Source organism: Engystomops pustulosus, chromosome 5 (assembly GCF_040894005.1).
Source record: "Engystomops pustulosus chromosome 5, aEngPut4.maternal, whole genome shotgun sequence".
Taxonomy (NCBI): domain Eukaryota; kingdom Metazoa; phylum Chordata; class Amphibia; order Anura; family Leptodactylidae; genus Engystomops; species Engystomops pustulosus.
This window is the reverse complement of record NC_092415.1, coordinates 158,541,068-158,555,027: the sequence shown is the minus strand read 5'-3', so window position 1 is coordinate 158,555,027 and position 13,960 is coordinate 158,541,068. Positions and strand designations below refer to the sequence as shown.

The window sequence follows — 13,960 nt, the reverse complement described above, 5'->3', positions numbered from 1 at the left end:
ATTTTATGTCTTGTTGGACCATTTTAAGAGATTTCAGATGTTATTTTTTTTCAGTGCTTTTGAAGTTCTAAATGTTTTTATCCACAGGTTGGAACAGCAAGATATATGGCCCCAGAGGTCCTTGAATCAAGAATTAATTTAGAGAACATGGAGTCATTTAAGCAAGCAGATGTGTATTCTATGGCACTAGTCCTATGGGAAATCACATCCCGTTGTAATGCAATCGGAGGTAAGTGAGACGTGGCGGAGTATGTTGTGCCTTTATTATTGTAGTGCAGCAAAGTGTGATTCACCATTCCTCTGTGATTTAGAGAATAATGGCAGAGTTAACAGTTGCTCATTATCCTGCCTTTCTAAATACCTTGTCGTTCCATCCATTTATTCATTAAACATGGGAAATGAATGGCTATGAGTCATGAAATTTGCTAATAATCCTCAGTTATGTAGACAACTTGCACAAGAAACTCCCTTAACCCCTTCACAGTTGCCCATTGTAAATATATGTCTGGTGGTCGTGAAGGGGAGTATGGAGAGGGCTCATGTATAGAGCCCTCTCCAAATTTTGCAGGTATCAGCAGCATTGCACAGCTGCACAGACACCATCAGGGAACCACCATGGTCAGTACTTGCACCGATCGAGACAGTTAAACTGTAAGGTGCCGTGGTCAGTTGTATTTGAGTAAATAGGCACCCTATGGAGGCTGAAATTGTAGTAACTTTTTAAAAAAAATATAACATAAAAAACATTCGCCCCCATTTCCCTACAAAACATAGAAAAAAATCATAATCATAAACGTATCAGGATTCTCCGTGTCCCAAAATGTCCAGTCTATTAAAATATAAAAACAATTATTCCCGGCAATAAACCCTGTAACGGAAAATAGTACCTAAATGGCATTTTCCCTCCAATTAAATTACAATAAAATGTGATCAAAAGGTCATGTAGTCCCCACAATGGTATCAATGAAAACGTCATACCATCCTGCAAATAATGACACCTTACACAGCTCCATATACTGAAGTATGAAAAAAAGTTAGGGGTGTCAGAATATGGCGATGCAAGGCATTTTTTTTTATTAATGCAAGGTTTTTGAATTTTTTAAAGCTATTGAGACATAACTAAACAATATAAATTTGGTATCACAGCAATCATACTGATCCAAAGAATAACAGAGAGGTGTCAACTCGACATTGAAAGTCATACAAACAGAGCCCACCACCTTTGGAATTTTTTTACAGCTTCCCAGTACATGGCACAGAATATGAGAAAATAACATTTTCTCGCATATAAGAAACCAACATATAGCTCTGTAAATGAAAAAATCTAAAAGGTGTTGTTTGCAGAAGGAAAGTAGAGAACACCTGAAACACAAAATAACAAAAAAACTTGGTTTTGAAGGGGTTAAAGGTATATTTTGGATTTAAAATATTAATAACCTATCCATATTTATAGGTGCCCAATGTGTAAGATTGGTGGGGATCCAACACCCAGCACCCCCATAGGTTAGCTGTTTTTCCTATTTGATAAACAGAACTGCAGGTTAACTCCAATTCAAATTGTTATTTTGTGGTCAGACCTGGAAACTACAGATCAGCTCCCATAGAAGAGTTATTTACTTCATATTTCATACTGTAACTATAAGCTACAGAGAACAATTTATCTATTGGGGTGCTGGGTGTTGTACTCCCACAAATCTGATATTGAGGTCTAAGATATGGATATGTTGCCAATGTTAAGCCTGGAAAACATTTTCAAGCCTAATGACTCACTGTAGCAAAAATGCATAATTGTAACTAGACATGGCTGGATTTGTGTGGATCAATGCAGATTTGCATTTTGATGGAGAAATATTGCATACACCAGTGCCAGTTTCTCCTTTTGCTTAGCATTTTTTATATACTGAACTTTCCTCTAGGGTGTCAGATAAGGTGAATGCATTAGTAACCATAACATACATATGCAAATGAATATGCTTTGTATTTTCACGGCAGCCCTTAAAATACCCCTGCAGAGTCTTGATTTTCCAAAACAACATGAGCCGAATCTATCTTACTCCTTGGTATTTTCATTTGTCCTCAGCAGTAAAAAAAACTGTATGAATATTTACAGGAGTCACGTCCCCTTGAGGCTTTGATGCGTAAATTGCTCTGTCGTTAAACATCATTTAAAGGTTACAATAACAAACCACTTAAAAAGCCGAAATATTATTCAACTATTGTATTATTATGTGACAGGAGCCACAAACTTTATTATACTGTTTTTGTTTTATGTGCTTTTTTTATAATAACTATAAAGATGTATCATAGTTGTATCATACAGGCAGTCTTAGGAGTTCATACAAGATGGGTTCTATAGGTTTGTTCTTAAGTTGAATTTGTGTGTAAGAGTAACTCCAGACAAAATTTTCTTTAGTCCATGTGACAATTTGATTTTAGAAAATCTTGGGGGGTTGACGAGGAAACAAGAATTAACAATAAAGCTTCATTGCAGACACCTTACTGTTGATCTCTGCAGCCTGGGGAAAATGACCAGAATACAAACGGTTCCCGACTTAAGAACACCCAACTTACAGACGACCCCTAGTTACAATCGGACCCCTGGATGTTGGTAATTTACTGTACTTTAGTCCAAGGTTACAATAACCAGCTGTAACAGTTATCAAAATTGTCCACTATAAAGCTGCTTATTGTTAATCTATGACAACCAAACCTTTTTTTGTCACAAACAACAATTTTTGGCTGGGGATACAATTATAAGTTCCAACTTACATACAAATTCAACTTAAGAACAAGCCTACAGAACCTATCCTGTACGTAATCCTGGGACTGTCTGTATAGAGAATTTCACCAGAGGTCACAGTGGGCACAGAGGTCCGTTTGTAACTAGGAGTCGTCTGTAAGTTGGGTGTTTTGAAGTCAGGGACCGCCTGTACTTCTACAAATTTGTTGTTTGACAGACTAAGACTAAGGGCGAATATCGTTTGAAAGGTATCAGCTGAATGTATCCTGTTGAAAGCGCAATGTTTAAATGAATTTATAATAAAGAAATGTGATTTTAACATGGCACTGGAGAATGTTTCACACAATGTGAACTTCTATTGTTGTTCAACAAGCTGTGATGTAGAAAAAGTTTTTGTAGTTATGCCCACAGTTCAGAAAGTGGAAGGAATTAGTGAAATTTGCCAAAAAGTATTGTGTCTGCACCCTTTTCCAACAGAAGCATTTTTTTCAGTTTAGTGTGCTAGTTTTATTTCATAAAAGCATCAACATTTCCCCAAAATGATACAAACATTGAAAAACAAAGGGTATTTTAGGCATTTTAACGTTTCCTACCTCTGAAGGAACACTTATGCCCTTAATGCACCTTGACAAAAAAAAATCAACCATCAAAATTGAGCTTGATAAATCAGGGACACTTACTCATATTATCCATGTCCTCTTTACTTCTAAAATCAAAATTATGCTAATGAGCCCTAGGGGCTCTGAGGGAGTTACCAGAGCCCCTCTGTGCTGCAGATTCACAGACTGTTACAATGATTACAACATGTCTCGCCTTGCTACCTTCTTCCTGTGTAATCTAGCAGCAGCAGAAAGAGAAGGGGGAGACCTGCACTGCTAATTGTAATAGCCAGTGAAGCTACAACACTGAGGAACTCTGTTAACACCCACTAAAGCCCTTAAGGCTCATTAGCAGAATTATAAAAGTTGATTTAAATGTAATTAAGCCGTGGATAACAAATATAAGAAGATTACCACATTACTTATGGACCCTCTTCATACAAATAGAATACCTGCTGTTTACTGCTGAACTTGTTTTGGGCCCTGATGTTGCCATATTAGAGCCACATCTGTACTCCCCACCCCAAGTGACCTAAGGACACTTAACTTGTTTTGCTGGCCAAAACACTTCAGCTACTATAGATGGCAACATCAAACTCTATGTTTTTTTAAATGTGCTAAACAAAACAAGAAGTTTTAGTTGGGAACCACTTCCAATCCTTGCGTCAGTCCAACTGACCTCATTGGACATGGGTGATAATTTTCCATGGCAGCCAGGAGCCTTTTAGATGTGTCTTCTATTTCAGCCTACTGAAGACTCAAACACCCTAGTTTAGAGGTGGACTAAAAAAATAGTAAAATAGAAATTCTGCAGTTATACATTTTATATTATAAACATAAATAAATTATAAACATATTGGGGCACATTTAATTAGAAATTTGGGAAATGCACTAAAAGTGCTATTTTTTTCCGTGTATAATGCTGCGTGCGTCGATTCACTAAGATCGTGCACCAGACTTCATGAAACTGTTGGACTGGTCCGACAGAGTTCACCATTTTTTTTTTGTGGTTGACCTTTAACATAAGGCTTGCAACACCCTCTAATTTGTGTTGCATAGAAGCCAGAGCAGCTGCGCCACAAAAGGGTCCCATTTGACACAATAGTGGCGCAGACCTGTGCAAGCCGTTTTAGCCCAGAAGAAGGTGCAAAGGGTGACAAAAGTGACAAAGCCCTAAGTAAATGTGCCCCATTAGGTATTGTTTCATCCCAAAATACCTCATCATGTAAAATAAAAAAAAAGATCATCCCAAATGGTGAACTCTGTAGTGAAAAAAACCTGAAACCTGCTACTTTTTTTGCATTTCTACCACTCATAAAATAATTTATTAAAAAATGATTAAAGGATGTACATTTCTTAAAATGGTATGAATAAAATGTCCAGCACACAATGAAAAAGTAGAGTGACATGCAGAAGTATGTAAAGGTTACAGGTTTCGATTTGCAAAGTTTTTGAATCTTTTTTTTTTTTTTCAAAAAATATATTAATTTGGTATTTCTGTGAGCATACTGTCCCCAAAAAATAAGGTTATTTCATTTAGATGAAGCTGAATGACAAAACATTGCGACAGCTTTATTTTGTCATTCCACCACATTTGGATTTTTTTCCAAGCTTTCTTGTACATTACACAGACTAGGAAACCATTCAATATGAAGGTTGTAGACAAATAAATATTGAATTTTGTTTTTCAGATGTAAAGGACTATGAACCACCTTTTGGCTCCAAGGTACGGGAGCATCCATGTGTTGAAAGCATGAAAGACAATGTCCTAAGAGATAGAGGTAGACCAGAAATTTCTAATAGCTGGTTAAGTCACCAGGTAAGAGTTTGACCTATTAATTGCATGTGTTTCACTATATTCAGTAGAGTAATTTTAATGGGCAACAATTAAAGTTACTGTTGTAGAAAATAAAAAGTAAATAGACATTAGCATCATTTCTCTAACCATCGCATTATGTACTTAATTGTCGGAATATACTCCATGTCCTTTAAGTTATAGCAGATCCATAGAAATTCTGTTTTCCCAAATATTACAGTACTGCTGGCTGTGGACACTATGGATACTGTGGGTGCTTAAGGGGCATCACCTTTCAATACAGAGCTACTACTGGGCTTCAAGGTTGAAACATTAGCCCAATGGAAAGATTATTTGCTGTTTTGACACTACATAACAATTCTATTTTCACATTGCGTTTGAATGTTTCCAAAGTATTTTTTCCCCGGGGAAATCATGTTTGTGAATTTTGTTGTTGCTAGTGACATCTTCCAGCGCAACTTCTTTGATGTGGTCACTCATGCACAGTCCCTAGATATCTTATTAGAGAGTATCTAGACCTGACCAGTACATGTTTTTTTTGGCCCTAACCAATTGCATTACATATTGTATAGCATGTACTGTAAAAACTGCAAAATACTCAACCATGACACAATAGTAAGATGAAATAGATGATAAAAAAGGTCATATTGTAAGTACTTGTTAACCATTGGCTCACTAAAACGGCACACGAGTAAGTATTTTTACAAAACTATACTCCCATTCGTATAAAAATGTTACCTTCATGCGGTCACCAAAGTAACTTGACAAATTTGGTTGACGGGAAATGCCTTTAAAGGAAATCTACCTTGGCACCTCCCCACTCCCTCTACCTGATGTAATCTCACTGAAGCAGAGGAAGTTTCAGCTCATTAGCATAATTTTAAAAGTAGATTTTGGAAGGAAGGAGGCCGTGGAAATAAATATAAGATTACCACAGTCTTGGTTGCCTGGATCTAAGAGTAAGTCCCCCTGTTAGAAATTAATTGTGCACTTTCCTTAAAGTACATCTACTACCTCGATCAAGGATTGTAAACCATGACACTGACATACTTGTCAATAACCCCTCTAGCAGGATCTGCTCTTCTTTTAGCTTCTTATTCCATGGTGTTAAAAAAAAAAAAAAGGATTTTAAATTATGCAGATGAGCCTTAGGGGCTCAAGGCTCTGTAGGTTTTAAAGGAGCTTGGAATCCCTTAGGTTCATTTGCATAATTTGAAAGCGATTTACTCTTAAAAACAAGGGCATAAGAAACCTAAAAAATGGATCCTGTCACACACCAGTATGTCAGTGTGCTAGGTTTATAATACTTGATTCTGGTGGTTGAAGCCAAAGCCAAAATGTGCATAACATAAGTCTGTGAATTAATATTGTAGTTCTGCTCCATTGAGCAATGATGTGAGGTACAGTATATCAGTATATCAACACTACAATTGTGTTTTTATTAATTACTGTATCTTTTTTAGGGTATTCAGCTAATATGTGAAACCATCACAGAATGTTGGGACCATGACCCTGAGGCCAGACTCACAGCCCAGTGCGTGGCCGAGAGATTCCATGAGATAGAGCATCTCGACAGAATCTCCGAGAGAAGCTGCTCAGAGGAGAAAATACCAGAGGACTGCACGGAAAACACAAATAAATGAAAAGTACTCAGTGACCTCATCTTTTGTGGAATTGTATCATTGCAGTGAGTGCAGCTAAGGAAATCACTTGGAAATCTATGCAATACGCTGATCACTCAAGGAGGAATCGCTTTTAAATGGAGCAATGGCCAATATTCTTTCCAGTTTGAATGTTGACATTACCATTGGGTGAACATTTAAGAATCGTGCAGGACATTTGGTTCTTAAAATAGCCATATTTAGTGTGCACTTTATTATTCGTTGTATAAAAACAACACAGCAGCTTAAATGTATAGACACATTGTCTAAGATAAGCCAAAAGTATATTTTAACAGGAAAATGTAAAATTCATAGGAAAATTGATATATTATTATAAAAATATCTTTGAAAGTCAATACATAAGCTGTGGTCAGTTGCGTTTTTATGTTGTATAGGACTGATTTTTTTTTTATATTTTTATGTTCAGAGAAAACTTGTTATTTTTGATTCACTACCTTTTTGTTATTCTACTTTTTGAGTGAGGTGTTTGACCATGGTTTATGTAACCAAAAACACCCAAAATCTATGAATCTTTTAATGGAAACGGTGGAAAAATATGTATTTCATTTTTTTTAAAGTATATCTACCGCCAAAATGAAGGATTGTAAACCAAGTATACTGACTTACTGGTGGGTGCGCTCTCTGACAGGTTCTGCTCTTCTTTAAGTTTCTTATGTTTTTAAGCAAAAAAGGCTTTAAAAATTATGCAAGGAGCTTGAGGGACTCCAGGCACCATTAACACCTATGGAGCCCGGAGCCAGTATGTGAGAGTGCATGGTTTACAAACCTTCATCCTGGTGGTAGATATCCTTTACTAATCACTGATTCAATTAAGGACTGCTCCTTGCCAATATGTGTACTGCACATATTGGAGGCTCCAGCCTCCACCACCATTCAGTTCTGTGCCAGGATGTACACGCTCTGATTAATACCCCTCAATGTTCTCAGAAGGCTTTTGGTTCATACTGTTGTTGGTGTAATTGAATACTAGTATAAAACTCCTAAATGTTGAGCTAATTGGCACAAGCAACCCACTAAAATTACATAAAATAGGTGAGATAGGAAAAAGAGACCATAATGGTGTCTTTTTAAGCCATAATGTATATCTGAACATAGCAAAGATATTAGAATGGATAAAAGGAGAGATTCATGTTTGACAGTCTATTTTCATTACTGTCTTGTTTATTAGTCTTCTTTGTCTTAAGGTATGGTCACAAGCTCAGATCGCATGTGTTTATATTTATCTACAAATAGAGGAGCCCTGTTTGTTGGATAAATGTGCAGTTTGTCTCACACCAGAGCATTGTCTTCATGAATCTGGCACACCCTGCGGAAGCCCAAAGTATAGGAATTGTTTCTTCTGGTGCACTCAGTTGAAGACTTCCGACATAAATGTGGTGCAGGGTGCGAATACGCATTGGAACGCCCATTCATGTGCACAGTATTGTGTCAAGGCATGGATAGTGCAGCTACGACCCAATACTGGTGGAAACACTTCATAAATATATGTGCAGGCAGTTTACACATGTATGTATGTGTGCTCTACGCCAGAAAATTGGCACAGACTGCTTAGTAAATGTGGCCCAAAGAGTTCTTCTCTATTCTACACAAATTGAAGGCTGAACTAAGGAACATTTCATTGCAAGAACATCTACTAGTAGAAGAACCACAATAAATACTCTAGTAATGTTATAATTTGCAGATGACATTTGGACCCTTTTTGCTTAGACCTATTCCTTACTAAAAAATTAAAGCCATGCCTTTAAAGTATGCGTGTGTGTGACTGAAGTTGGGATACATATTTAGTGTCATGCAATTAAGCACACACAATTTCCCATTTATTTTTTTAAATTGGAGTAAGTGATGTAAAAATTATTCTTGCCTCACCCTCTGATTTCCATGTAGCTACTCAACTTTTTGAAATCTGTGTTATGTTTAGTCATTGATGGTTTGGAAGATTTCTACGTTTCAATTCAACCTGTTTACTCATCTTTCCTTGAGTAAAAAATACTTCACTCTCTGCCAGACGAAGTGCATATTCTGATCATTAAAAATAAGTGTTACTCTTAGGCTCTAAGGTATTACATTATGTTACATTTAGGTTTACAGTAGGTGGCACAATTGAAGTTCATTGAACAAAAGAGTGGGGTACAGTGTTACTTAAATATAAAGTCTTAATTATCTTCTAAAGTGTTGTGTATATACATGTGGGAAGATTTCACTGGTGAAGTCTACTATCGTAGTCTACCATTAGAGATTACCCGCATTGGTTTTTAAGTTCGGGGTTTGGGTGCAGACGTGCAACTAATCTGGCAAATTGATGGCCCTACCTCCTAGCTATAGCTGTGATTGGCCAGGGAGAACACAGCTATGCCACAGCTATGGCTAGTAGATAGGTGTGTCAATTTGTCCATGTCATGTAGGACACACCCAAAACCTGGACCGAAGCTTAAAGTTCACCACTATCCGCCATGTTTTCTGAATCTGAAAAGAAATCCAGACTATTAAGCAATTACAAATTGTTAAAAGCAATGGTCCATGTGTTTTTACCACCTTTTTTTGCAAACAGTAGAGGGAACAGAAAGTAACAATGTACAGGTGTAAAAGAAAAGTCTTATACACAACTGCACTCTATTTATTAATGTGAGATGTCAAGTTGTGGGTCAGCCATTTCCTAGACCTGCAGTATTGGGGATGTGTACCATAAATGACACATGTAACACATTGTCAAAAAAAAGTGTATCTTTCCGATAAGTTCACTGTGCTCTTGGTTTGATGGCTCCCCAAAGTTACTGCAATACGCCAAATCCAGAAACCAATGTTATGTTAACAACATTCAACATAACAACATGTCTCCTTTTAAAACCTGCAAGACTTTTAACACTAGTAAAAATGATAACATAATAACTTTAGGACATATATTTTAAATGAGGTGCATGCAATCCAATGCATACACTGCTACTAGGTTTAAAGAATAACTTTCATGTATAGAGAAATGTGTCTTATATTTTATATGTAATAACAAAATTAATATAATAGCCAAAATATTTCACATACTACACATAAACTAACAAAGTATAGATAATTCATTAAATTGTGACACAAGATATTTATGTTTTGTGTTGATTGATAAGAATTTAAGTGAAGTGGCCACTCATTTTTCAGCAGATTTTGCATAAATTTCATCACTATCAGTCACAAAAACTTTGTATTACATCTTGAGCGGAAAGTGGTTTTTGCTGAATTCCATCTTATTAGGATGACTGCCAGTAGCACATTAAGGTGCCAGATTACATAGGAGTCGATGGAGAGGCGATGGCAGATGAGTTGCGCCTCGACCCAGCAGCTCAGATAGAACTGAAAACCGGCATAAAACACAGATTATAAGTGACATAATATCATAAAATAGTGTTAATCCTCAAATACAATCAATAGACTATTGATTTATGCAAAATTTGTTGAAAGGATAAGTGCACTGTAAGACAGTTTAATAAGGAGGTCCTATAACATTAATGAAATTACAATTTCCAAATATGTATACAAAATATGACTTTCAAATGCATGGATCAATATGTGTGTATGGGCAGATCAGGGTGTAGGATACATACATAAATATGGTTTAACTGCAAATGATAATCTACTGTAATTACATTGATTTTCAATGCTCCCTTTTTTAACCAAAGTGCATCATTGCCAGGTAGGTGCTACTGGCACCTTGGCTTGCAGCATCAAGCAGGCCTCTATAACAAAAAATGACCTGTTTTAAGGTCCTGGTGGCCCTTTTTAAAATTTAGTTAAAGGAAACCTACTATCAGGGATCTACCTAATCCGGTAGATCCGGGGGCAGGTTCATCTATTTTACAGCAGCCCAATCTATTTTAAGTAATCCTTTAGTGAACCCAAACATTACATTAGAAATCTTTTATCATATAAATATGCAAATTATCTTGCAAGGCTACTGCAAGGCTCTCCCATCCTGTCTTTTGCGCTCATGCACAGAACTCCGGCTTTTTAGGCAAGTGAATGGAGCTGCTGCGCGCTGAAGACAGGAGTGGAGGAGGCACTCAAAGAGGCTACTGCGGCGTGGAGTAGCATATATATAAGATAAAATTTCTAATGTTTGGATTGAGCTGCTATACAACAGAAAAACCTGCCCCCGGATCTGCCTTATTAGGTAGATCCTTGATGGTAGGTTTTCTTTTAATCCATGTTATTAAAGGGAACCTATCAGCAGAAATTGACCCAATAAGACACTGCAGTATACTGTCAAGCAAAATAAGCTCCTCCACATCTTGTTTTTTCCGTAGCCCACCTTTGTTGCATTATCCATGAAATCAGCTTTGAAGTGAGATGTAAATTTTTTCTATAAAATATAGAGGTGGAAAGTTTAGTAATGAAGTGAAACTTTGCCTGCAAAATGCTCCATCTTTTATGATTAATATAATGATCGGAGTTAAGAGGATATGGTTAGTGATGTCCTTTGACACAAACATCAAATAAAGGGTGCATTTTTAGGGAAGGAGGACTTGACTTTAGTATTAAATTCACAAATTCACACAAAGGGCAATGAAAGGGGCAAGAATTGGATGATGTTCACCTGTTTCGCAACATTCTGGTAGTGGTTTATCAGCTCAATTCTGTTGACAGGGTCACTTAAAGGCAAATAACGGCAAAACAGTTTTGTGTTCAAACTCAGACGCTGTTTATCAGTATTTAATGAGCACCGTGTGGTATTGATAATTAGGCATAGTATGGAATACTATTTGGGCATTACTGTAGTATCATTATTCCTTATTCACCATTTTCATAAGAGCATGACCTATCAAATAAATACCAAAAAATAGCACAAATGTTCAACTGAATGCTACTGGTAAGAAGGTTTAAATAGTTTTTCCCTAATGTTAACCATCTCCTTATCTTTAGATTTATAAAGCATTTATAAAGCCAAAGATGTTTGTTAAAAGAAAAAAAGAAAATTCTTTTTGTGAATAAATTCTCATTATTTTTTTACTTTTTAATTTTTTGGAAATTACATACATCTGCTCTGGACCTGTAGACACAATGTGATAGGATATTTTTCATTGAAGCAATCACAAAACTGTCTTTTAAAAAAAAAAGTATATTAATTGGAGAAATAATAATTTGGTTTCAACTCTGTACAAGACCTTTAACTTATTGACTTAAAAAGAGACTGTTCTGAATATAAAACATTATTGATCATTTATAGGTGTAGGAAAGGTTTTGTAATAAAGACTCCCAACAAAATAGTTTTCTCCTTACTTTTATTGTATCAGGTAAAAGGTCCTAATGTTTCAAATGTTAGAATTTTATGATTTTTTAAAATTTATTGCACCTTTTGCAAGCCATACTTTTATGTACCATTTGAAAATATATACAGTATTTTAATGCATAGTCACATTGTATGACATGGGCAAAAATTATTGAACTGTGTAGAGATATTAAGCTGTTAAATAGTAACCTCAGTAGTAACATACATTTCTAGTGCAAGGAAGGGTCATCTTGTACTCATTTTGATTTTTAATTTTATTTGGTTTTCTAACATCAACAGTGTCAATTTCAGTGTCATCATGTATTTTTAAGAACCTGGTATTTAAAAGATAAAAATAGTTCTATGTGCAATTTGGTTTTAGTTTTAAATGAATAAAAAAATATTATGCACAAAATGTTTTAATTACCAAAGAAAATGTGTTTTTAAATGCATCTTAAGGATATTCCTTCTGTGTACCTATGTATATATGTGTGTGTTTGTGTATATATATGCATTTATAGTGTAAGACATAGGAATGTGAATGATATATCTAAAATATATCAAAATATTTTAAATAAGCACTTCTTTTCATGTCAATATGTATACATGTATATAAAACAAATAAAACTATAACTCATTATTATTTGGTTCTACTGTACTGCATCTTTTTATAATCAGCACAAAACCTTCCATGTCTCAGTGTTTTCCTGTCCTTTGGAGACCCTAGAGAGCCTCAGTGAGGCTCTCAGAAGCTCTATTCACTGTCGGATGAAAGGGGTATTAGTCCTTGCCTACCTGAAGGGCTGGGTGCCTCCCTGGGAGCGTAGCTGAAGTCCTGTGGGGAGTGCCTGATATCCCAGAGCTGAGCGGTAGAAGTCTGAGGTGTTGGGCAGGTCCTGGGGATGGACAGGATGAGAATGTCCTCCGGTGGTGATACACGCAGCTCTGCCCCACTTCTAGCTAGAACTAGAAGTGGGTAACTCTTCGGAGTCCCACATGCCTCATGATTTGGACAAGAGCCAAAATGAGGATCACACACAGTAGTCTCTGTGAGTTTCTACTCTCCCAGCTGGCAACAGCATTTGGATACTGCCTGCAGATTGTTGCTTCCTGTGCTTGCTGGTAAATTCTCCCGGGTGCTGCCTGTGGAGACTAAAGCAGCCGCATCTACCACCCGGTTACCTTGGTCATTAGTTCATTGAAAGAAAGAGAGCTATCCGACACTGCCAAGGACGTATCTATGGTATGGTGGTGGGTTGGTTGGTCCTTGTGGTGGTGAGTGTGGCCATAACCGGGCCCTATAACTGGTCTAATAATTCTTATGTATTGATTGTTATGAAGGGAAGAGCCCTCTTTTAAGAAGGTGACTGGGAAATAAAAGAACAAAGACTGTAGAGTCTGTGGGGAAAGCTTGCCAGACACTTATTCTATGCTTACTTGTGGGTCATGCACTCAATGGGTGATAGGGCAAGATCATGCAGCCCTGTTTGAATCAATGTGTATTTTTTATTCAGCAAGAGTTGCATTGGTCATGCAAGACCTCTGCAAGGATGACTGGACCCCAGAATCCCCTTCCACCTTGAGAAAATTAGACAATTCAGGGGATGGCATAGGTTTGATCTTGGATTCAGAGGAAGAAAACCAGTCAGGGAGACCCCTTTTTCTGGCTGCGGACATGGATCACTTAATTAAATTAGTAAGAGCCACAATGGAATTGGAAGAAGAAAATGATCCATATAAAATATAATTTTCCCTGTGGTTAGGTTAAAGAAGGAAGAAGGTGATTTTGATGCATGAGAATATTTCATCCCTCATAAAGACAGAATAGAAAAGGCCAGATAAAAAAGTGTTTGTAAGTAGTTAAGCAGAAGTATC

At 36.6% G+C, this 13,960-nt stretch overlaps 1 protein-coding gene across 1 annotated transcript in view; it reads left to right on the top strand.

The window, feature by feature from the left end:
- Positions 1 to 11,978, top strand: part of TGFBR2 (transforming growth factor beta receptor 2) — a 53,131-nt gene extending 41,153 nt beyond the window's left edge. The window contains exons 8-10 of the mRNA XM_072153579.1: positions 88 to 229; positions 5,031 to 5,158; positions 6,619 to 11,978. Of these exons, the coding sequence (XP_072009680.1) occupies positions 88 to 229; positions 5,031 to 5,158; positions 6,619 to 6,798 (450 nt within the window). The 3' untranslated portion in view covers positions 6,799 to 11,978. The remainder of the gene's footprint in view (positions 1 to 87; positions 230 to 5,030; positions 5,159 to 6,618) is intronic.
- The last annotated feature ends 1,982 nt before the right edge of the window (positions 11,979 to 13,960 follow it).